This window comes from Mytilus californianus, unplaced genomic scaffold (genome assembly GCF_021869535.1).
Source record: "Mytilus californianus isolate M0D057914Y unplaced genomic scaffold, xbMytCali1.0.p SCAF_2, whole genome shotgun sequence".
Classification (NCBI taxonomy): domain Eukaryota; kingdom Metazoa; phylum Mollusca; class Bivalvia; order Mytilida; family Mytilidae; genus Mytilus; species Mytilus californianus.
This window is the reverse complement of record NW_026262668.1, coordinates 72,466,732-72,490,686: the sequence shown is the minus strand read 5'-3', so window position 1 is coordinate 72,490,686 and position 23,955 is coordinate 72,466,732. Positions and strand designations below refer to the sequence as shown.

At 31.6% G+C, this 23,955-nt stretch overlaps 2 protein-coding genes across 8 annotated transcripts in view; one reads left to right on the top strand and one right to left on the bottom strand.

Annotated features, from left to right (window-relative positions):
* The window catches only part of LOC127728047 (serine/threonine-protein kinase TNNI3K-like), a 57,273-nt gene extending 40,633 nt beyond the window's left edge, over positions 1-16,640 (bottom strand). The window contains exon 1 of the mRNA XM_052235222.1: positions 16,575-16,640. The gene's annotated coding sequence lies outside the window, so the exon portion shown is untranslated. The remainder of the gene's footprint in view (positions 1-16,574) is intronic.
* A 173-nt stretch (positions 16,641-16,813) lies between these two features.
* The window catches only part of LOC127728036 (uncharacterized), a 72,739-nt gene continuing 65,597 nt past the window's right edge, over positions 16,814-23,955 (top strand). For all 7 annotated transcript variants that reach the window (XM_052235201.1, XM_052235204.1, XM_052235203.1 and 4 more), the window contains exon 1: positions 16,814-17,209. In XM_052235201.1, the coding sequence (XP_052091161.1) occupies positions 17,007-17,209 (203 nt within the window). In that variant the 5' untranslated portion in view covers positions 16,814-17,006. The remainder of the gene's footprint in view (positions 17,210-23,955) is intronic.

Here is a 23,955-nt window from a genome sequence, read left to right as displayed (position 1 = left end):
CTTGCATTTTTTTAACATATTCTGTTTTTGTCTTTCTTTGCAAAAAAATGCATCTTTTTAATCCTTAATCATTCATCTTCAAGACACAATGTACAGAATAATTTTATGTAGTGTAGATCAAAAGAAATTATAGGTATACAATTGAGGTCAGGTTCGACATACTGAACTACACACAGTAATCAACATGTCAGGCATACCAACCAAGTTTAACGATATGTCGAATACATAATGATGAAATGAGTATGGATGGAAACTTCCACACAATTACCAGATGTTATAGCAGCAGTCATTTCTCTCGTAGGCAAGTACTCTATCACGATAAAATGGCGTCAAATCCAAAGACAAAAAATGGTGACAAAAAAGGGGTCATCTAAAGCACATCAAGATAGGAATAACCGTCAACGACAACCCTTCCTCTCTCATAAGCAACAACAGTCAGGAGACCCGACTTTAAACACTGAGGAGCCGGAAACAACCGTACCACCTCCAAATGACGAGATCTTTGAAATACCTCCGATCACCACTATATGGAAACATGAAACAGGTAGACAAGTCACGTCTATAGACAGCAACCCATCAGCAATCCAAAACTCTGCTGATGAAACTTTGAGTTTTGTGGTAATAAGCATTGTGTATAAGTTTCATAACATTTGGTTGAGGCAAACTTAAGTTAGAAGCGGAAACGAAAATTCAGCAATTTTTTCATTCGTAAAGTGGCATAACTCTAGAACAGTAAAAGTGACACCGCCCAAATTCAAACTTGATCTGTGTTTTGTGGTAATAAGCATTGTGTATAAGTTTCATAACATTTTATTGAGGCAAACTAAAGTTAGAGAATGGAAACCAATTTCAGGACATACGGACGGACGTACAGACAGACAAGGGTAAAACTTAATGCCCCTTCGGCATAAAAAGGAACAAATTGAAGCCTTCAGTTATACCAGAGGGTTAAAAGTAAAGAAAATCTGCCTAGATTTACCACAAGAGATGTAAGTTATGATATTGCTGACAACGACTTGTATCTCCTAGTAAGAAGCGATACACTACAATTGAGCAACTTTATCTTCAAAGATCAACAGTTAGATACATTTAACTACATCAAGAGAAGTTTTGACACCTGGTTAGACATTTGAAACAATAAGAACTTGCTGTGTAGCTTAGAAAGAATGAAAGGACATAGAAACCATTAGAAAACAGCTAAAACTCAACTTTTTATAAATAAAGGGTGAAATAAGCCCCAAGTCCAAATTGTTATACCTGTGTGAAAAGAGGCGAGATAAGCCCAAAAGCCTTCTCTTGCCCCTAAAAAAAAGAAAGAAAAAAGAAAAAAGCATGTGTTTATAGTACATGGATGCCCCACTCACACTATCATTTTCTATGTTCAGTGGACCGTGAAATTGGGGTCAAAACTCTAATTTGACATTAAAATTAAAAAGATCATATCACAGGGAACATGTGTACTAAGTTTCAAGTTGATTGGACTTCAACTTCATCAAAAACTACCTTGACCAAAAACTTTAACCTGAAGCTAGACAGACAAACGGACGGACGGACGGACAGACAGACGGAAGGACAGACGGACGGACAAAGGGAGGGACAAATGAATGGATGCTGGATCTTCAGACCGAAAAACATAATGCCCCTCTACTATCGTAGGTGGGGCATAAAAATCGAGGTCAGGTGTATTAAGTTAGTTGAGTAATGAAGTGTGTATTTAATTATGTAACACACGAGATATTAATTGTGGTCAATTAAGATTGGCATTACAATGGAGTTAATTCCAATTAATACTCCCGCCTTTGAGTGAAATTGTCTATCATTCTGAATTGTATCAGTCCTCTTATTTGCCTAAGGAAAGAATTTGAATAATAGCATTTCAAAAAGTGTCAGAATCAACTTTGTCATGAACATGATGAATACACATCTTGTACCAAATTTTATCAATATCTTATAATTACACAAACATAAGATACTGATAAAATCCTTTCCTAACTTTTATCAACCGATTAAAATTGATATATTACTTTTTTCACATTTATTCATAAATAGTAATTTATTATAAATTTTGATTTACAAAGGCACTATATGCAAGTGTATATCTAAAATAAAGTAGCTGCTCGACCAATATTTTCTAAAATTAAGCAGTCAGGGGTGCTACTTAAACAAGTGATTTCATCATCACTTATTTCAGTGATTTGATAAATTCAGTTATCACCTATTTAAGTGATTTTAGTGTTTTCTTTGATCTTCAAATGCTAATTTCATTGATTTTACATATTTTCACAATCTTTTCTATAATTTTCCTACATAAATCAATTATCCCTTTTACTTTGTATATTAATTTCACCAGTGCGCTTGGGCAGTAAGTTAGTGCGCTAAAGCTTTTAAAAGTACCCTTGGGAATTTTTCTGTAATCAAAAATTCATTAACTACTCTTACTATCAGACAAAGATCAACAATTCTTAGGTTACCTGATTGGTTTTCTTTAGAGTTAGAATGATCTACTTCAAGGTTATGACCTGATCTACAAACTATTCCAGTTTTTGCATATTTAAAAAAAAACTGTAAAAGTGTCAGGCTTATCAAGCAAAAGACAATTTCTGCATATACATAGTTGTTTTTTCAATGGAATTGTTGTCTTATTACCAATAAAAAAATCAAGCTTGTGGGAAAAATATCAAGAAAATGTTATAAACACTTATTAAAGTGATTACATTTTAACTTCTAAAATTACTTGTTTCAGTGATTTTAAAAAGTCTGTGTGAAAATTTTTAATATTTCACAGCCAAAAATACTCGAGGAAGTGATTCTGAAATCACTTGTTTAAGTAGTACCCCTGACTGTAAAGGGCAAAAAACAAGTCAAAAGTTGGCAGTTGATAATTAAAATGGTGTATAAAGTTTCTGAAAGTCATAAAAACACATAATTAGTTTCATGATATGTCTTCAACTTAGAATTCTGCACCATATCAAAATCTTGAGTGATCACACAGATCAACATGATCAAGCATGGCTGAATTAAAAAAAAATTAAATACTAAAAAAACACAATCACACAGCCCTTCACTCGACATTTGTACACCATGATTTACCTGAGACATATATATTTAGAAAAAAATTCCTTTCATGTCTTACAATTCATAAAGTTTTTTCATTATTAATCAACCAGAGTGACCATAGACAATTAATACAACAATCAGTGAGATCAAAGACATCATACTGTCATAATTATACCTACATGTAATCAACATTCTAAATTACAACCAAGTCATTACATTTTATCCAAAGAAAAACAAATGTAACAAGCATTCGAGAGCATTGCATGGCAATATATATATACATAATCCCCTACCAGTTAAAAATTCATTGTACTGGAACAAAATGCTAACTTGTTCTATAACTTGTAATGGTGTTAACTATAACAAATATCAAGTCAATATCTTCAAGCATGATGAAATTAAAGAACCTTAGTGAGCGCGCTCACATACCCCACCTCCCCACATTGTCAATGGAGAAATAAAATAAGTGTAAGAAAAAAAATCGTATCAGGAAAAAAAATTGAATCATAATTTCCTGTCAATATGCACATCTACATAGTATGTCCTTATTATCTACACAATTTCATGAAATTCTGTTGTGTGGTTTGAGAGGAGTTGCGATGACAAAAGGTTCCAGTAGTATATAGGGCAAATAAGTTCAAAGGGGCGTAACTCCTGGAAAAAAAATTGAATTGTAATTTCCTGTCGATATGCACATCTACGTAGTATGTCCTTATTATCTGAAAAGGTTTCATGAAATTCTGTTGTGTGGTTTGAGAGGAGTTGCGATAACAAAAGGTTGCAGTAGTATATTGGGCAAATAAGTTCAAAGGGGCATAACTCCTGGAAAAAAAATTGAATCGTAATTTCCTGTCGATATGCACATCTACGTAGTATGTCCTTATTATCTGAAAAGGTTTCATGAAATTCTGTTGTGTGGTTTGAGAGGAGTTGCGATGACAAAAGGTTGCAGTAGTATATTGGGCAAATAAGTTCAAAGGGGCGTAACTCCTGGAAAAAAAATTGAATTGTAATTTCCTGTCGATATGCACATCTACGTAGTATGTCCTTATTATCTGAAAAGGTTTCATGAAATTCTGTTGTGTGGTTTGAGAGGAGTTGCGATAACAAAAGGTTGCAGTAGTATATTGGGCAAATAAGTTCAAAGGGGCATAACTCCTGGAAAAAAAATTGAATCGTAATTTCCTGTCGATATGCACATCTACGTAGTATGTCCTTATTATCTGAAAAGGTTTCATGAAATTCTGTTGTGTGGTTTGAGAGGAGTTGCGATGACAAAAGGTTGCAGTAGTATATTGGGCAAATAAGTTCAAAGGGGCGTAACTCCTTGAAAAAATTTAATCGTAATTTCCTGTCGATATACACATTTACGTAGTATGTCCTTATTATCTGAAAAGGTTTCATGAAATTCTGTTGTGTGGTTTCAGAGGAGTTGCGATGACAAGAAACAGGACTGATGGACTGACGGACTGACGGACAGACGGAATGACGGACGGACAGACGGATGGACAAACGGACGGGTCAAAAACATTATACCCTGCGCAACTCATTGAGTGGGGTATAAAAAAGTGTGGAAAACTGATTATTTAAGTGAATTTTCAGAGTCCAAGGACCATAACTCTACACAAAATCATCAGACCAGAACAAAATTCGAACTTGATCAATAACTTGTCATGGTAAAACTATATACCAATAATCAAATCAATATCTTCACGCATGACGAAAAAAAAAAAAGTGTGGAAAACTGATTATTTGAGTGAATTTTCTAAGCCAAAGGAACATAACTCTGCACAAAATCATCAGTAACTTGTCATGATAAAACAAAACACCAAATATCAAACCATATCCTCAAGGATGAAGAAAAAAAGGGTGGAAAACTGATTTGCCGGACAGACAGACAGACAGACAGACAGAGTGCAAACCTTAATTCGACTTCGTTGGTAGGGGACTAATAATGAAGCCAATTAATGCTCCAAAACAAGCCCTTAATTTTTAAATATTTCCATGTTTTTTTCATGAATTTTAAGAAATATATATTTCTTTAATAATTACCTGTTTACCATATATATAAATATCTGAATAAGTTTATTAAACCTTGATACCATTAATACATTTTTTTTTATATAAAAAGTAGGGCAAATGAACCCTGGGCGAACAGATCCTAGACGCACATGTACGGTAGTTAGGGGGAACAGATGCGATACCGTGTAATTGGGCAAAAAGGTTGTCATTTACCTGAATGTTTGCCTCCTTACAGCAAATATCTTGAAATCCTAAGTTTAAACTTTTATAGCTGAAAATTGATACCTGTTTCAGAGTACATGTGTATAATACAAAATGTATACCCATAATTAATGTGGATAATTCCAATTTTTATATGGGGATCTTCCCAAACCTGTTTAAAATTATATATTAGGCCAATTAAAATTAATTGATAGATTTTCATCCCTGTCCACCCCTCTGAAATCCTCCTGCCCCGATTTTTTTTATTTTTAAAAATTTACGATTTCTGGATTTTGTTCATTTCCATTACCGGTAATCACAGATAATTTCATTTCATGCAAAACTTCCTGAATTGCAAATTTCGTATTTCAAAATGATTAAGTCGACATATTCTGCTGCTCTATGATGGCAACATTATCTTCAGAGAAAAGAGATTGAATACGAGAAGGGCATGAAATATTCGGGTTACGAGTAATAGGCAGTGTCCAAGAACGCAAATCGCGATGTTACACATTTCTGTGATTAGAAAACCGTGGCTTTATTTATTTATACAATGACTTTGTGTCAGGAAATTTGGACTGTGAATGATATCCAAAGCACAAGAATCTTGGAACACATTAGTACAAAAAACATGACTGGAATAAAAAATTGACATAAGCATGAACTTGTGCGATTTATGACCGTATGTTGAGTACAAAAAAGTCGATCAGCGTACAAATAGTAATAAAGTAAGCCCTTAGATTAACCCCAAGGCTGTCTTTGTTGTCAAACAGTAAACTCCCTCTTTCCCCAGCCCCTCAATAGAGTTAATAAACAACTTCTTTTTGGTTAAGTTCATGTTCTACATTCATTTGACATTATAATTATATTTTCACCTTGAATAAGAATCTTAAAAGCCTCAACCGTTGTATTTTCAACACAGTTTGAATTTTCATTTCACTCTGTACTCATAATACTTGTGTTGCATACCAATGCATATGCCTCATTTTATGGGCACTACAAACCATAGCTGAGAAATAAATTTGGTGAAGACTAGGTTTTCTAAAAGAGAACATTTCTCAGGCCACGTTTTTGCTATTTACTAAAAATAGGTTCCTAAAGCGGCAATTACATGAAGAAGTTACCAATCAGAAATATTTATTTAAGAATTTGAAAAATTATGTAGGATTCCTTATATATATCAGTCAAGGGAATTATTTAAATAAGTGATTTATCAATTAGAACTTCTGTGATTTTGTAGTTTGACCAAAATTTTGAACATACATGTACAGGTTTTGATTATCAATGATTATATCTAATTATTATCAAAATTGTAAAAAATGAACATTTTGCTTCTTTTAAGTAGCAAGGTATATATATGCCTTTGATGCAATCATTCATCTGTAAATTCTATGCTTGTTGAAAAAATGCTACAATAAAGCTTTACATAATAATCTAATACTTTCTTAACAGATTTTTCCTCAGCAGTGGGAGTATTTTTCCTGTAAAATTCAAGGTTTCATCTTACAGATTATGTAATAAAATTTTACTGTTCGCAACCAAAATTTCACTGTTTGGGGGTGTTGAAATTAGTTGGGGTAATTAAAATAATAATACTTAAAGAAGTTATTTGTTTTAAGAAACTAGAGGTATGTTACTTTTAAAACAAGTGAACTAAAACCTGACATGACCGATCATCCTATAAACACAGTTGTTGGTTCTGATAATTTTAGCAACATAAATAGTCCCTGGATCATTAGTATTATAGATTTAAAGTATAATATATTATACAAGATAAAAGCTTATAAATATTACCCTTGCATATGAATGTATGAAGAACACATCACAAACAATGACAAAAGGGTTTCGTAGGAAATAAAAATTAAATAAATGTGGATAGTGTCCACATGTGGACACAGATGAGTGTCCACATGTGGACACAGATGATGCCCCCGCTTGCATAGCATATAGTTATAAAGGGACATAACTGAAGAACGGTAAAAGTGACGCTACCCAAATTTGAACTTGATCTGAGTTTTGTGGTAATAAGCATTGTGCGTATGTCTCATAACATTTGGTTGAGGCTAACTTAAGTAGAGAACAGAAACTAATAAAATGCTCCGCTGGGCGCAGCTTGATACGACCGCAGAGGTCGAACCCTGAACAGTTGGGGCAAGTATGGACACAACATTCAAGCTTGATACAGCACAGAATTTGGATTGTGATTAAATATTTGACACAGCACAGGTTTCTGACACACAATGAATGTGGTCTAAGAACTTAAAAAATTTTAATTTACCTATTCAAACCATATCATTATTATTTGCTTTTATATATAAATCAGAAATAACCAATTTAAAATGGAAAATTTTAAAGAAAAAAAATTCAACCCTCCCCCCCAATTTTTTGAACCCCCTTATGATTCATCACCCCCAAACTCAATCCCAGCCTTCCCTTTGTGGTATGGTACCTGCAGTACAATTTCAGAGAGATCCATACACTTGAACACAAGTTATTGTCTGGAAACTAGAAAAATGCTTGTTTTTTGGCCCCTTTTTGGCCCCAAATTAAATTCTTAAACGTTTAGGGCAATCACGCCCAAACTCAAACCCAGCTTTCCCTTTGTGATATGGAACCTTGTAGTACAATTTCATAAAGATCCATACACTTACACACAAGTTATTGTCCTGACACTAGAAAAATGCTTGTTTTTTGCCCCTTTTTTGGCCCCTAATTCCTAAAATTTTGAAGCAATTACCCCCAAAATCAATCCCAGCCTTCCCTTTGTGGTATGGTACCTTGCAGTACAAATTCAGAGAGATCCATACACTTGAACACAAGTTATTGTCTGGAAACTAGAAAAATGATTATTTTTGGCCCCTTTTTGGCTCCTTATTCCTAAATGTTTTTGGCAATTACCCCTAAACTCAATTCCAGCTTTCCCTTTGTGATATGGAACCTTGTAGTACAATTTCAGAAAGATCCATACACTTACACACAAGTTATTGTCATGAAACTAGAAAAATGCTTGTTTTTTGCCCCTTTTTTGGCCCCTAATTCCTAATATTTTGAGGCAATTACCCCCAAAATCAATCCCAGCATTCCCTGTGTGATATGGAACCTTGTGGTACAATGTCAGAGAGATCCATACACTAACACACAAGTTATGTCGGGAAGTTACAAAAATGCTTATTTTTGGCCCCTTTTTGGCCCGTAATTCCTTAACTGTTGGTACCATAACCCCCAAAATCAATCCCAACCTTCCTTTTGTGTTATTGAACCTTATGGTAAAATTTCATAGAGATCCATTCACTTAAACTAAAGTTAGAGTGCTAAAACCAATTTGTCTTCGGACGCCAACGTCATACCAATATACGACCACACAAATTTTTTGCAGTCGTATAAAAATTCAGCAATTTTTCTATTTGCAATTTATATATATAAACACACATAACTCTAGAACAGTTGCGTATAAGTTTTATAACATTTCGTTGAGACAAACTAAAGTTAGTGAACGGAAACTAAAAATTCAGCAATTTTTATGTTTATAAAGGGACATAACTCAAGAATGGCAAAAGTGTTCACACCAAATTTCGTACTTAATCTGTATTATGTAGTAATAAGCATTGTGTATAATTTTCTTAACATTTGGTTGAGACAAACTAAAGTTAGAAAACTGAAACAAAAAATTTGTACTTGATCTTAAGTTTTGTGGTAATGAATATTGTGTATAGGTTTCATAATGTTTGGTTGGGGCAAACTTAAGTTACAGAATGGAAACTAAAAATTTTGCAATCTTTTGATTTATAAAGGGGCATAATTCAATAATGGTTAAAGTGACACTATCCAAATTCAACTTGATCTGTGTTTTATCAGTGGAAGTCAAAATTACCCATTGCATTGTATAAAGCATTGATTGATTCAACTATAATCATGGACAAAGGAAGATAACTCCAATTTTAAAAATAAAATGCTTCGCTGAGATCAGCCTGATACGACCGCAGAGGTCCAACCCTGAACAGTTGGTACAAATTTGGACACAATATTCAAGCTTGATACTGTCTGAATTTGGATTGTGATCAAATTGTTGACATAATATAGATTTCTGACACAAAAAAAGTGTGGTCAATGATCTTACAAATCTATTGCGCAATACTGTGCAATTGAAGATTTCTTCTTGAAACTTTTCAAAAAAATGAATTCTCTAAAAAAATTGGAAAAAAAAATCCCCCCCCCCCCCCCCAACTTTTTGAAACCCCCCTTGGAGCAATAACCCCAAAACTCGATCCCAGCCTTTCCTTTGAAGTATGGAACCTTGTAGTACAATTTCAGAAAGATCCATACACTTAAACACAAGCTATTGTCTGGAAACTAGAAAAATGCTTGTTTTTGGCCCTTTTTTGGCCCCTTATTCCTACATATTTGGGCAATTAACCCCAAACTCGATCCTAGCCTTCCTTTTGTGATATGGAACCTTATGGTACAATGTCATGAGAGATCCATACACTTACACACAAGTTATTGTCTGGAAACTAGAAAAATGCTTGTTTTTGGCCCCTTTTTGGCACTTAATTCCTAAACTGTTGGCCCCATAACCCCTAAAATAAATCCCAACCTTCTACTTGTGCTATTAAACATTGTTGTACAATTTCAGAGCAATCAAAATACTTATACAAAGGTTGTTATCCTGAAACTAGAAAAATGCTTGTTTTGGGACCCTTTTGGGCCCATAATTCCTAAACGGTTGGGACCATCATCCCCAAAATCAATCCCAACCTTCCTTTTGCGGTATTGAACCTTCTTACAAAATTTCGTAGAGATCCATTCACTTAAACTAAAGTTATTGTCCGGAAACCAATGTGTCTTTGGACGACGATGCAGACGATTATACGATCCCAAAAATTTTTTTGCGGTCGTATAATTACTAGATATTCAGAAGGAAATAAAAATTTTGCAATTTTTCCATTTATAAAGGGGCATAACTCTAGAACAGTTAAAGTGACGCCACCAAAATTCAAACTTGATCTGTGTTTTGTGGTAATAAGCATTGTGTATAACAATGTATAAGTTTCATAACATTTGGTTGAGGCAAACTTAAGTTAAAGAACAGAAACTAAACATTTTGCAATTTTTCCATTTATAAAGGGCATAACTCTAAAACGGTTAAAGTGACGCCACCAAAATTCAAACTTTATCTGTGTTTTGTGGTAATAAGCATTGTGTATAAGTTTCATAATATTTAGTTGAGGCAAACTGAAGTTAGAGAATGGAAACCAATTTTGGGACGTACGTACGTACAGGCGGACAAGGGTAAATCTTAATGCCCCTTCGGCATAAAAAGAAACAAATTGGGCATAAACATAAAATCCTCCCACTCGCCCCATTTTTTCAAAAATCTTGATGAAAATCTATGGTCAGATCATATGTTTTCGTACTATGCTTTTTCAATGGATATTGTGATGTCACAACAGTCAGGGGTACTTCTTAAACAAGTGATTTCAGAATCACTCCCTCGAGTGATTTGGCTGTGAAATATTAAAATTTTTCACACAGACTTTTTAAAATCACTGAAACAAGTAATTTTAGAAGTTAAAATGTAATCACTTTAATAAGTGTTTATAACATTTTCTTGATATTTTTCCCACAAGCTTGATTTTTTTATTGGTAAAAAGACAACAATTCCATTGAAAAAACAACTATGTATATGCAGAAATTGTCTTTTGCTTGATAAGCCTGACACTTTTACAGTTTTTTTAAAATATGCAAAAACTGAAACAGTTTGTAGATCAGGTCATAACCTTGAAGTTGATCATTCTAACTCTAAAGAAAACCTATCAGGTTACCTAATATTGTTGATCTTTGTCTGATAGTAAGAGTAGTTAATGAATTTTTGATTACAGAAAAATTCCCAAGGGTACTTTTAAAAGCTTTAGCGCACTAACTTACTGCCCAAGCGCACTGGTGAAATTAATATACAAAGAAAAAGGGATAATTGATTTATGTAGGAAAATTATAGAAAAGATTGTGAAAATATGGAAAATCAATGAAATTAGCATTTGAAGATCAAAGAAACACTAAAATCACTTAAATAGGTGATAACTGAATTTATCAAATCACTGAAATAAGTGATGATGAAATCACTTGTTTAAGCAGCACCCCTGACTGCACAATGCATTCTTAATGGCTAGAAAACCCACGAGAAGAGGATAATTAATTTGAGTTGGCCTTAAATACTTACCTACCTCAGTACCTGGATTCTACTAGAATATAGACTGCAGAAGACTTTAAATTGAAAACTTCTTAATGGCCCCATTATCATTTTTATAATTATTTAATTAAACTGGTAAAGTTATACGCTTTCATGTCGATCCGGCCCCACGTCGATCCGGCCCAAGTCGATCCGTCCCACGTCGATCAGGCCCAACGTCGATCCGGCCCAATAAAAAAATATATTTATGAGGATTAAAAATAAAGATATATATTAATTGTAATTCATAAATGTTTATGAATTTTATTATAATGTAAAAGGTGTACGGAAAAAAAAATTGGCCTTTGACAAATATTTTCTTTAAAAGAGTTTAAAACAACTATGTTGATTATGTTTTCATTACAAGTTTTCAAGATTATTGGGTATAATTATAATCAACATTAATCAGCAGTAATTAGCATTTTCTTTCAATTGACTGTGATCCTTTGTAATAACAAATAGTTACATACACAACGGTTCAAGCCGATCCCCAGCTGATACATTCAAACTTTGTTTTTTGTTTTAAGTTCTTAAAAGAAATGTTGTTTATTTGCCGAATCCTTTCTATAAAAGAGGAGACAGAATGCGTTTGCTTTTAATATCACAATGGCTTTTCCTTGTGTGGTATGTGACCAACATGTTAGACCTCGGCAGCATGCACTTCAATGTGAGCAATGTTCAAAGTGGCAACACCGTCTCTGTAATACCGGTAAGTTTCTATTTTCACTTTTTGCTTTAAAGGGAAAATTCGCGATTTTTTACTTATCATCTTATTATGTTCATAATACCATAAAAAACATATTCACCAAGTTTTATCTGGATATGAAAACTAATAAAGAAGAAAATTGGGAATTATTAATTTTATTTATTCGAACTTCCTGACTTCTGTGACGTAGTTTAAGTCTTTTTGCATACCGGGAGTGGAATTAATCTCATTTAAGTCTTGTTCGTTAATCATCTAATAACGCGATTTAAAGCGCATCGATGACTTTTGGCGTAGCTATTAACCAACTAATAATTAAGAAAGTAAAGTGATCAGCCGTGCAACTTTTAAAAATAAAATGTATGATTTATATTTTAAGGATTTCTGATATGATTATAGTCATTATAGTAATAAAAGTAAATCATACAATAGAATATTTTTATGAATTTTATTTCCGACGGATATTTTCAACAAACATATTTAACTGATAGTGTATTAAAAATGCATGTTTGTATTCTCACCTTTTACTTCAGTCTAGCAAACATTTGAATGCGTGGTTAAATTCAAGGTATTTAAAGGTTTGCATTCTGTAATTCTAATCTTTTGATCTTCACTCAGTGAATTTTAGCCGTCACAGTTCACCGTTCCAGGTGTGAACATCATTTCGTATGAATGATAAACGGGAGTGATAGTTTGAGACAGAAAAAAAAAAAAAGAAATATAATTATTTTGAGGGAGTAATATGGTGGCACAATGACTGGATAGCCGTGGTACATTTTTATATTTTCCGTAAGCTCAGTTTAAAATGAATTCTGACTGCTGAATATTTTTGTAACAATGAAATACTGAATTAATTTAATTGAATAAATAATAATGGCATTCTAAACACGAGTGTATGAACTAAAAATTGTACTATTTTAAATTAGAATCGGTAACCTTGAATATTTGAAATAGATAATTACCAATTGCAATTATATAATTTGGTCCGTCCAAAGCGATCTTTATTTACATATTCAGGAATTAATGTCCTTATCAAAATATTTTAAATCTCACAACGTATAAATACTTCAGCCATTTGAAGAAAGATAATTAAAAAGTTTACAGGAAATTTAAGGTCAACTTTGTCTTATTGGAATGAGATCGAATAATTAAGAACAAAAATTATTTTCCGGTTTGAAAAACATTAAAAAAAAATGATAAAAGAGAAATGTGGGTTTGAGACAGAAAAAACTTTCGATAGACTTGACCCCCCACCCCCATCAAACCTGGGAACATTATATCTAACAATGTTTATGTTCCTGCCCAAATAAAAAAAAAAGAAAGAGATGAACCACTGGAGATAAGTCTCATCAGATTCAGATATTTATATAGTTGATTGTCGTTAACTAGAGATGTATAGTTACATGTCTCTGCGTTAACTGATAAGAATAACAGGAAAGTATAAACTTGAAATAGATTTATGATGAATTATATGCAACTGCGGCACCCCTTTTTATCAAAGCGTACATGCATGTATTTTAATGACTGTCCGTTATTTCGATCATAATGACAATTGTACGTGAAATCCTATAGTTGGTGAGACTTTTTTTTTTACCAGATATGCGACTTTTCGTATTTATATTTTCTCTTATATTACTCTTATTGAATATTTTATGCATAAGTGCAATAGTGGGAATGGTTTATTCCCCCACAAGCTAACGTAATAAATTAATCAACCCTCAACCTGATCAGACGTTAATACAACTACTATCAGTCTATCCGGAGTGAAGTTTCTTTATTTCTTCAAATAAACTTTTGGGGATCATTAGTGTACGTCCAGTGGCATATATATTACATGCATGTCGGAACAGGAAAATTGGCATAAGGTTCTATTAGAACCATGTTCACATTAATATACATTATACCCAACAATTGTGATGATGACGATTTTCTTCAACTGTTCGAGAACAATCTAATTGAAATATAAATCTGTGATTTTACTATGTCCATAACTTCGATGAACCAAAGCAAGTTAGATATCGACCTGTATTTAAATCAAATTGGTTCTAGATGTTCTTTCTTATATTCAATATACAATTTTAAATTGCGACTATCTATAGTTCCGTAACTTTCTATCTAGGCGTATAAACCAATGATCGACAAGTGCGTATTTTTTAAATCAATAGTTTTTCATGTTTCAAAATGTCCATCATTATTGACGAGTATATACATAGATTTTTATTTTATCAAATCTTTTTTTGGAATTATTTAGATTTTCATAAATATCATTCTTTACACTAGAAATGTTATTTATAAACAAGCGTATGAGTTTAGTAATGACTAGTATATCACTATCGGACACGCAAGACAAAGATGTATATTACACCTGATAGTTTTAAAATGGAAAGTTACAAGTTATCGGCCGTGTACACTAATCAATACCCTCAGAAGTGAACCGATGCATGAACATGCTTTATGTAATTGTGTAATAAGAGTTTTTAAACCCGACAGGAAATCGCTTGAATACCTGGACGTGTCACCTCACAATACCTCAGGGAATAATTCCTTTAGCCATGCTGGTGATCAGATAAGAGAAGGTCCGAATTTATTTAAATAAGTTTATTACATAAAAGAATTATGAACAAATTAGATTTTCGAAAACGATTTTACACGGAAAACTTATTTATGACTTTGAACTTTGACTTTTTAACTAATTCCCATATAAATTTCTTGTTTCAAAAACTTCGTAAAGAAAAAACAGTTTTAAAACGACAGACCATAGTTATTTAAAAAAAATAATTACATTTTCCGTATCAAGTTAGTTAGTCGGATAAATGCGACTACGTTAGGTTACTGCTGGTTTTGGTCCTTTGTGGTTTATAGATATATCGGGGTTTCTAAACCGAGAAGATGTCAAAATGGCCGCACGCAGAGAATTGATACTCTAAATTTAAAATCGAGGGTGATCTCTTATCTAGCAGAATAAAACTTTAATATTTATGAATTTGTGCTTTTTTATACAGAATGGACATAATATCAATTTTTTATTTTTTTGCGAAGTTTCCCTTTAATATAATCAAACTGTAATTTTGTATATAAGTCTTAAATATTTTTGTCTTTGCTTTCATCATTAAATCATTAAACCATAAATATGAAAAAAGTATATAGTTTTGTTTTAAATCTGGGAATATTAACTTCCGTGTTTTTCTGGTGTTAAATGGCAAAAAGCTTATAAATTCAATTTTTTTGTATTATATATTTGTATTTTACATTATAAAGATAGATATTTACTTTTTTAAATTCCTTTATAGGGGTATCTCTACTGGAATACAGACGCATGGTAAATGAAGAAATAGATGTGATCTTCACGTGCATCGAGTGTAATTATTTTGTTATTATCTTACAATAAAGAATAATGGATACTCATATAACTTGTTTTTTTTATCTACACACAACTATTCAAAATATTGTCAACTTAAAAAAAATATATTGACTATATTCGATATTACAACAAAAAAAAACGTGTTATAGAAGCCTCTTATGTTACCTGAAAAAAAATACAATTAATTATTATAACACATAACACCAAACAAAAGATCAAACTATAAAGACCAGTGATTACGTAACTTTAATCAATCAGGATTTGATTGAATTAAGTGATCACGAGTGGCATTACCTTAGTTCACAATCATTAGACAATTGTTGCATAAACAAACCAATTATAGACTAATGATTTGATAAAACAAGTCAATATGATGAGTTAAATTTTATAGGCTCCATTGGACTGTAAATATTTATTAAGCTTTTCTGTGTGTGAATTAAATAAAATAAAAAAAGCCATGACGTTCAAAGTTATCATGGAAAATAACTTCATATTAATATGTTGACGCTGCTATATAAACAGACACAATCACACTCATTTTCGTATCGATTTAAAATAATTCTTTGACTGGTACTCCAATACTTCACTTACCTGTTGTCATTCATCATTTTTACAAATTCCATTTAAATAAATACTGTTAAAATTTGTTACAAAATCCTCCAAAGTCAATATAGTTTATTCATATTTTATTATGGGGCCGGATCGACGTAGGGACGGATCGACCTGGGCCGGATCGACTTGGGGCCGGATCGGTTTGGGGACGGAACGACCGGATACCAGTTATACTAAGTTATTTTTAAAACTATGGACTTGTCTTTAAAAAAATCTCTTAACATTGTCTAAACAAAAATGAGCAAAATGTAGGTCCATTGGTCAAATAAATGACTGTATCTTAATCAAAAATTGATGGTTAACAAATCAAGAAAACCTTACAAAATACATACATCAAAATGTAATGATGTAAACATGTCAAGTAGAATAAATATCATGATATAAACACTTACAAGTACTATCAAGTTAGAAAGTTAAAAAAGAAGAACAACAGCTTACATCATTGACAAAAACAATTAAATAGTATGAGTCATGAATTTGTGTGTCCCAGTAAATCTCACAAAATATACATGAAGTATCCACAATTAATTCGTTTGATTCCAAAAATTGAGGTACTCAGTTGAAAGGAGTGTATTTTTTTCAGAAAAGAATGATATAAGCGACTTTTACAATCTCGTTGTTCCCCGCGAGAGGCATTCGGTAGTTACCCGTAAACAACATGGAGGGTAGTAAGTCATGTGGAAATTTTCATTGCCCATTTTTAGTGATGTTATCAAACTTAAAGAATAAGTCATAACGTACTCTGAAATAAAAAATTTAAAATGTAAATAAAGTAACAAAGGTCATTGACAAAATTGGCCAGTCGAGGAGTAAATATCTGTAAAATGAAGAATTCTTGCAACTGGTCAAAAGAGGATTATTTCCCAGCATTAATACATGCAGACAAAAGATCTCACCAAGCTTTGGAATTTTTTGTTGATGATCTCCATTCGGAAAAAGAGGCTACAATAACAACATTTCTTAGCCATTCTGGTGCAGAGGATTTTTTATGGGGTCTTGCAAAACTACTTGGCAGTGAGAGTCCAAGGTAAATATGTAGATAATTTTTTTATATTTTAATACTTTCCCAAGGAAAGCCAATATAAAATGCCATATTCTTTATCTATTTTTGTGGCTATACTATAACAACAAATGTGTGTTGGTATGAAAATATTTGCACACCAATTAAACAATGTATTTGTTTTACTTTCTGTCCAAAATAAATATATATTATGATCAAGGATCTGGAAATTTTTTCATACAATTTTCAAACTGTCAAAAGTATTCACATTAGATTTATGGCATCAAGGAACTTGTATTGACTGTTTGGCGAAATAAAAACCAGAAGTTTTACGTTAATACTAAATTACAAGTGATTCCGGATTCATTTACAGGATTCGTTCAGTTTATCAAATGACAGGAAATCACCAGATTTATAATTTAATTACATGTACTTTTAAAAGTATTTGAATATAACACAATCATAATAGCTGCACTTGTTTAATTTAGCATGAAATCATATTGCATTTTAAGATTAAGTGTCTAACCTCAAATCTGGTGAAGACAATTTCATGCATGCATATTACAATGTACATCTAGTAAATAAAGCACACGTTTGACACACGAAAAATGATTTTTTTCTACATAAATTGATACAAGTTTTAAATTTTAAAATCAGAATTGACGAATGTCTTTGCTGAAAGGTAATTAAATAATGAAGAAAGTTGTCATGGAAATGTTTTTTTTTAGTGTATTAGTTCTGAGCTTGTGATCACTGTCATGACTGTCAGTTTGAATTAAAAACGCAGGTAAAAAGTGATTAGCAATCATACACCAATATTTCCTAGAGGCATAAATAAGGTTATTAGGAGGGCCGTCACGATTATCATACTATACTAAACTGCTAAAGTGTCAGTTTTATTACCGGAAAATGATTAAAACTTAAACAAGTGCAAAATGGCGATTAAGAAACTCTATTTCAATGAAATAATTGGAACTCTTTCTGTAAAAAAAAATTTGACCTAAATCCCAATCTACCATTTCAGACAATGACCTTTCAGTTTAGGCCATGACTGGGAAATATAACTGTTTCCGGACCCTTGATTATGATATCCATCCAATAAAATTTTAGTCTAGTTGAAGGTATCATTTTGAATAGAAGTAATTTAGAATACATTATTATTTGCTTTTCTATCATCAGTCATTTTGTCAGTAATCATGGTAATAGTGACATTTATAAAAAAAATTGTATATATAACTTTGTGATGTACATGTACTGTAGGAATAGCTGCACACCAATGTTGCATGAAGAATACAATGTGACATAATTTAGTGCCAGAAAGGGAATTGTGGTCTCCAGCATTTAAAAAAACTGTTATGTTTTTAGAAAAAAAAAATCTGTATTCATTTGTAATGGCAAGAATATTGCTTACAACTACATTTGTACCTATTATCATTTATTTAATAATTGTATGACTTAAAAAGAAATTATAAATAATCATTGAACTTTCATTTTGAGGACTAATATCTAAAGGCCTATAAACTACATTTTGTAAGTAATAGTAGCAGGTTTTACTTTTTACTGTGAATAGATACAACTTTTAAGTTTGCTGTAATCATGGTAATAGACATTTTTTTTATTTATTTATTTATGCAGTTTATTGTATTTATATAACACAGACATAATCTGTTAAAAAATGTAAAACTGAAACTTAAACATAGCCAGAATCTTGTGACAACTTTGTGTGATACAATTGTACAAACGATGAAATGTATCTCTTTTAAAACTGATTTTTTTTGCCCTGCACTTTGAAGGAAGTTGAAAGATATTTGTTGGGATTATCCATCCATTAATCCCTATGAGCATCTATTTTTTGTACATGTAGCTACAATGTATCTGTCATTTGTCTGTCTGTTAGATAAAAAATTGCCACAGCCTCCCTTAATTTTTTGTTGAAGTACAATGTAGGTCTTTAAATCAGGATAGAAATAATTGTTGGAGTTCCATTTACATGATTTTGATTTAGCTGCAACTGTAACATATATCCTCAATATGAGTTACTGTTGTTCCCAATTACAGCATACATATATGCATTGTACATGTAGTTGATAATTACATGTTGTACATTGTATGTCAAAATTGATTTTTGTTTTTGTTAATAAGAATTCAGAGATTCAATATTTACTAGAAACATGTATTTGTTTTCACTGATACATATATTTGTATTGTGACTTGGCTCACCTTGCTCAACTAAAAGGTTTTTGTGTTTTAGTTTTGAATAGTATGTTTAACATAAACATTGTACAAAATAATATTACATGTATACAGTACTAGTCTAACAAGCATCTTCGTAAAATGGGCACCTGCTTATATATAAAATAGGCAGTCCTGGATCTTCCACAATATATTTTCCTATGTTTAATTGTCCTTCATATGTGGAGCACTGCCAAATGCAGACTGAGCAGGCATATTTTTCAGTTGCAAAATGGTAAATCTAGCAAGTAAAATTTGCTAAAAAACATGAATTTGGAAGTTTTCTAACTTTTAACTTGCAGTTTATACATTGTAGCCAGTATTGAGTATCTGGATTCTTTTGTTATTAATCAACTTAAATGTTATTTCTCTTTTATGTTTTTATTTTGAAATTGAAAGCATCATTGTCAATTCATGGGGAATTTGCAATTTTAGGTCTTTAAAAATCATTTAACCATTTTGTTTTTTTATGTTGCATTCCTTAACTTGTTCTTAAATATAAACATTTATAAAGCAGGCAGGAAATTTCATGTACTTCTAATAATGATAAACTGTTGAATCACAGAATCAGGTTTGTTTGTTCCTTGACTTCTATCATAAATTTGATAAAATGAAATGAGTCAGACTGTTCTAAAATGCATAAAAAAAAATCAGAGATGTACAAATGTAACCAACAACAATATAATTCTGTTTTATATTTTGCAATGATGATTGAAGAGGGCATATTTTAAAACACATTAACATGTAAGACATTTTTATATTCGTCATGTTCATTAAACAAACACAAAAACCTCACAAATACTTTGCAGAGAACGTAAATAAATGTATTTATGCATTTACAGATAGGCAAAAAAATTATATTTAGATTGTTTGATGTTGCCTACCTAACCACCTAAATAGCCTACCTGAAAAAAATTTATGGCACAAATCGTTTCAAGGGGAAAAAAATCCCTACCTACCTACCCAACCCTACAAGGCATGGGTAGGCAACATCAAACAAAGAATATTTTAAGGGTGGCCCAACTAAACAACAAGTGATGTGGTTCCATCAACAACCTCTTTTTAAAGGGCACATGTCTAGAAAGCTCATTTTATGACTTTCCATTGGGTACTCTTTATAGACAGTGTAATAGAGTGTGATGTTAAATGTAAAAGTTCAATTTATCATTTGAAATGTAAGTTTTAATTAGAAAACTGATCATAATTAAATTTCAATGAGTGAATGACATAATTGTATTTGTTAAAATGATATTGAATATTGACATTGTTATGACACAGAATGTGGCATAATTGCCATTGTTATGCATTTGCCTACTATATTTGTACTGGATCACCTGAAGTATTTTATACTGGTTCTAATTTCTGTGCAGTTTGATTACAAAATTCTACTAATATAAGCAGCAGGGTCTCTGTGAAGGAATTCAAGAACCAATTTGTTTAGGCTCAAACTTTGATTTGGTTCAAACTTCGTTATTTGCTTAAAATAGAAATGTATTGTTTTATCAATCACTTATTTGTGGTTATTTATATAAACTTAACAATCTCCATTGAAAAAAGATTGAAAATGTTTTTATGTTAACAAAGTTTGTTTGAGCTTATATTGTTTTTATTTCGTCCCATTGTTCCCTTAAACATGTGTTTTATTCAATTGACTCTGGTTATTTCCCTAATTTTATTTCAAAAACTGCCAATACATGTAACTAAAACGTTAGTAATACGATGTTATTCCAACATAAAGGAAAAGGTAATCCTGTTGATTTTCATTAGACCTCAAGCACTTTTTGAAAACAAAAACTATAGCCATGAATCAGTTAAGAGGATGACATACATTTTTGTTATTGTCTTTTATTACGGTGTGTAGTTCATGAATTTGGGACTTTTTGGCTAAGGAGCACATGTTTTATGATTTATAATTGGGAATTATTGTCATGACAATGCAGGAGTCAAGGAATATCAAAAAAAACTTTTATTTGGTCTAATAAATTTGTCAAAAAGTCAGAAACAAAACCATTTTATACGTCTTACAATTTTAAAAATATGTTTAGTCATAGATTGATTGATTGTTGGTGTTTTAACGCCACTTTTAAGTGCCACATTTTGGGCTATTTCGTGCGCCAGTTTTTATTGGTGGAGGAAGCCGGAGTGCCCGGAGAAAACAACTACCTTCGATAGGAAAACTGACAATCCTAGTCAATTAACGTTTAGTCATAGAAATACTGAGGAAAGTACAATTGTTATTTAAGATATCAGAATATTTTAATGTAACCTTATATGTTGCTTTATAATATAATTTAAAAAATGCATTGTTAAAAGTGCAAAATAATCTTTCAAATCTTATTGAGCTAAAATTAAGATTGTTTATAGAACTTTAGCTTATCAGCACACAAAATAGTCTATCAAATTCAATCGTTTGTTGAGAAAACTGATATAATCAGTCAATACTGTTTTTATATGATTGTATATTGGAAAAGTCATGCTATAAGCATACAATATTATCTTCAAATCTGACACGGTTTACTGTGCGTCTTTGTTCAGTCTTACAAGTGAAATCAATTAGCTTGTGAGAACAATAGAACTACCAAAGTTTGAAGTAATGCTATTCATTTTAACTCTGTTGACAGATTTCTTTAAATTATTGATCAGTTAAGTATACAGTCTGCAAGAGAAAATCGGCTTTAATCCTGATTTTTATAAACAAAGTCCTATATTTAGATATAATCTATAGTTATCTGTATGAAACCAAAACCTTTTATCTAGAGTGGTGTTATTTCATTACATTCAAGGATTTTAAAATGCATTTCTTATTTGATATTGAAATTCAATATATGATGCTAATGAGAAATTATACTATAGCTGCATGAAGTTTGATTCATTTTAAATGCTTTATATGGTGCACAAATATCATTAATAGTGAACTATGATATTTCACAGTTGAAATTGATTCTTCTAAAGTAAAACATACTTTAAAATAAACATATTCATACTGTTTGGACATGTTTCTGATTTCTATAAGTTTCTATAAGTTTGAAAAAAAAAATGTAATATACTCATGCACAGGGGATTAGGCCAAGAGGATATGATGGTCAAAACTGGAGTTTTTTTTTAAGCTAATGTTTTACATTGGTATACCTTAAACGTATTTAACATTTTTAAGAATGTTAGGTCCTCATAAATCATATCAGTAAAAATATTTTGGTTCATTTACTTTATCAAATAATTTCCATGTTCATGTAAAACATGTATATGGAATGATCGTAAATTAAGTACATATTTTTCTGGTAGGGATCAATCTGACCTTGGATTGACCTATATTTTTTTGGTTCATTGTAATTGGTCAACATTTAGGTTTTTTTGTCTGTTTCTTAGATACTACATGTATAAGCAATACTTAAAAGGTCAACTTGATATCTAGTGTATGGAATGATTTCAAGGTTAACATGTTCTAGCTAGCAGTAGCTTCTAGCCATGTCTTTGACCCAAAATTAAGTAGTCAAACTTAAAAACTGTGTTAAAAAAATCTCCATGCCATTGACCATAATTAACTTTAACAGTCATTTTTTGTAGACAATGACCATACATGTATATGTTTCTGTGGGGAAAAAAACATGTGCATGATTAATATTGCATGGGGAAATTTGGGATTAACTTTTACATAGCTTTATAACTGTTACTTATCCCTGGCTTAGTATATGTTTTGGATTTGATTGGCTAATGGCCGTCGTTAAAAAACCCATAGCCCCGGGTGTTGCTAACCCATGAACTGGGCATTGCTACCCATTACCCTGGGGAACTACATGTGTAATTTTCTTAGTTCCTGGGATAAATTGGTTATCTATGTTCATATCAGTAGATATGGGTATTTTAACATCCTGAGTAAAGTACCCCAGTACACCCTGAGACGAAGCCGAAGGGTGTATAGGGTACTGAAGGAAAATGAACGTAGATAACTTATAATGTCTTGTAACAATAAATACAATATATGTGATTAATGTGTAAAATTTATTTCATTTGAAACCATACCATAATTAAAGTTGTGTTACTAAACATGCTAAAAACTTATTGTACAAATGTAAATGGTTTTCTGTATGTAACAAATCCTTTTAAAAGTTAATGACTGTTGCATATATCAAATCAAATTTTCTTTTCAACTGAGATTGCTATATTTTCTAATAGCGTACTATCAATATGGTTTTTAAATATTTGGAAATGCAGAATTGAATATTGCGTAAATGGTGAAAGATGTTTAGAATTTTAAATGGGTGATTATTGGCATTAGACAGATCACCTTATAAATTTAAGTAGATATATATATTCAATCTAAACTATTGTTGGAATCAAATTTGTCCTTAATTTGCATTTCATTTTAAAACCAACATGGTTTAGGCTTTCAGGTTGATCATTTTGTGTGAAAGCTGATGTCAATGGCACAATTGCAATGATCACAAGTTAAACCTAATAAATGGTTGTCCCAGCAAATTTTATGCATGTTAGATTTAATGCCATAGAAATGACATGATCTTTGAAAATAATTTCAGTTCTTT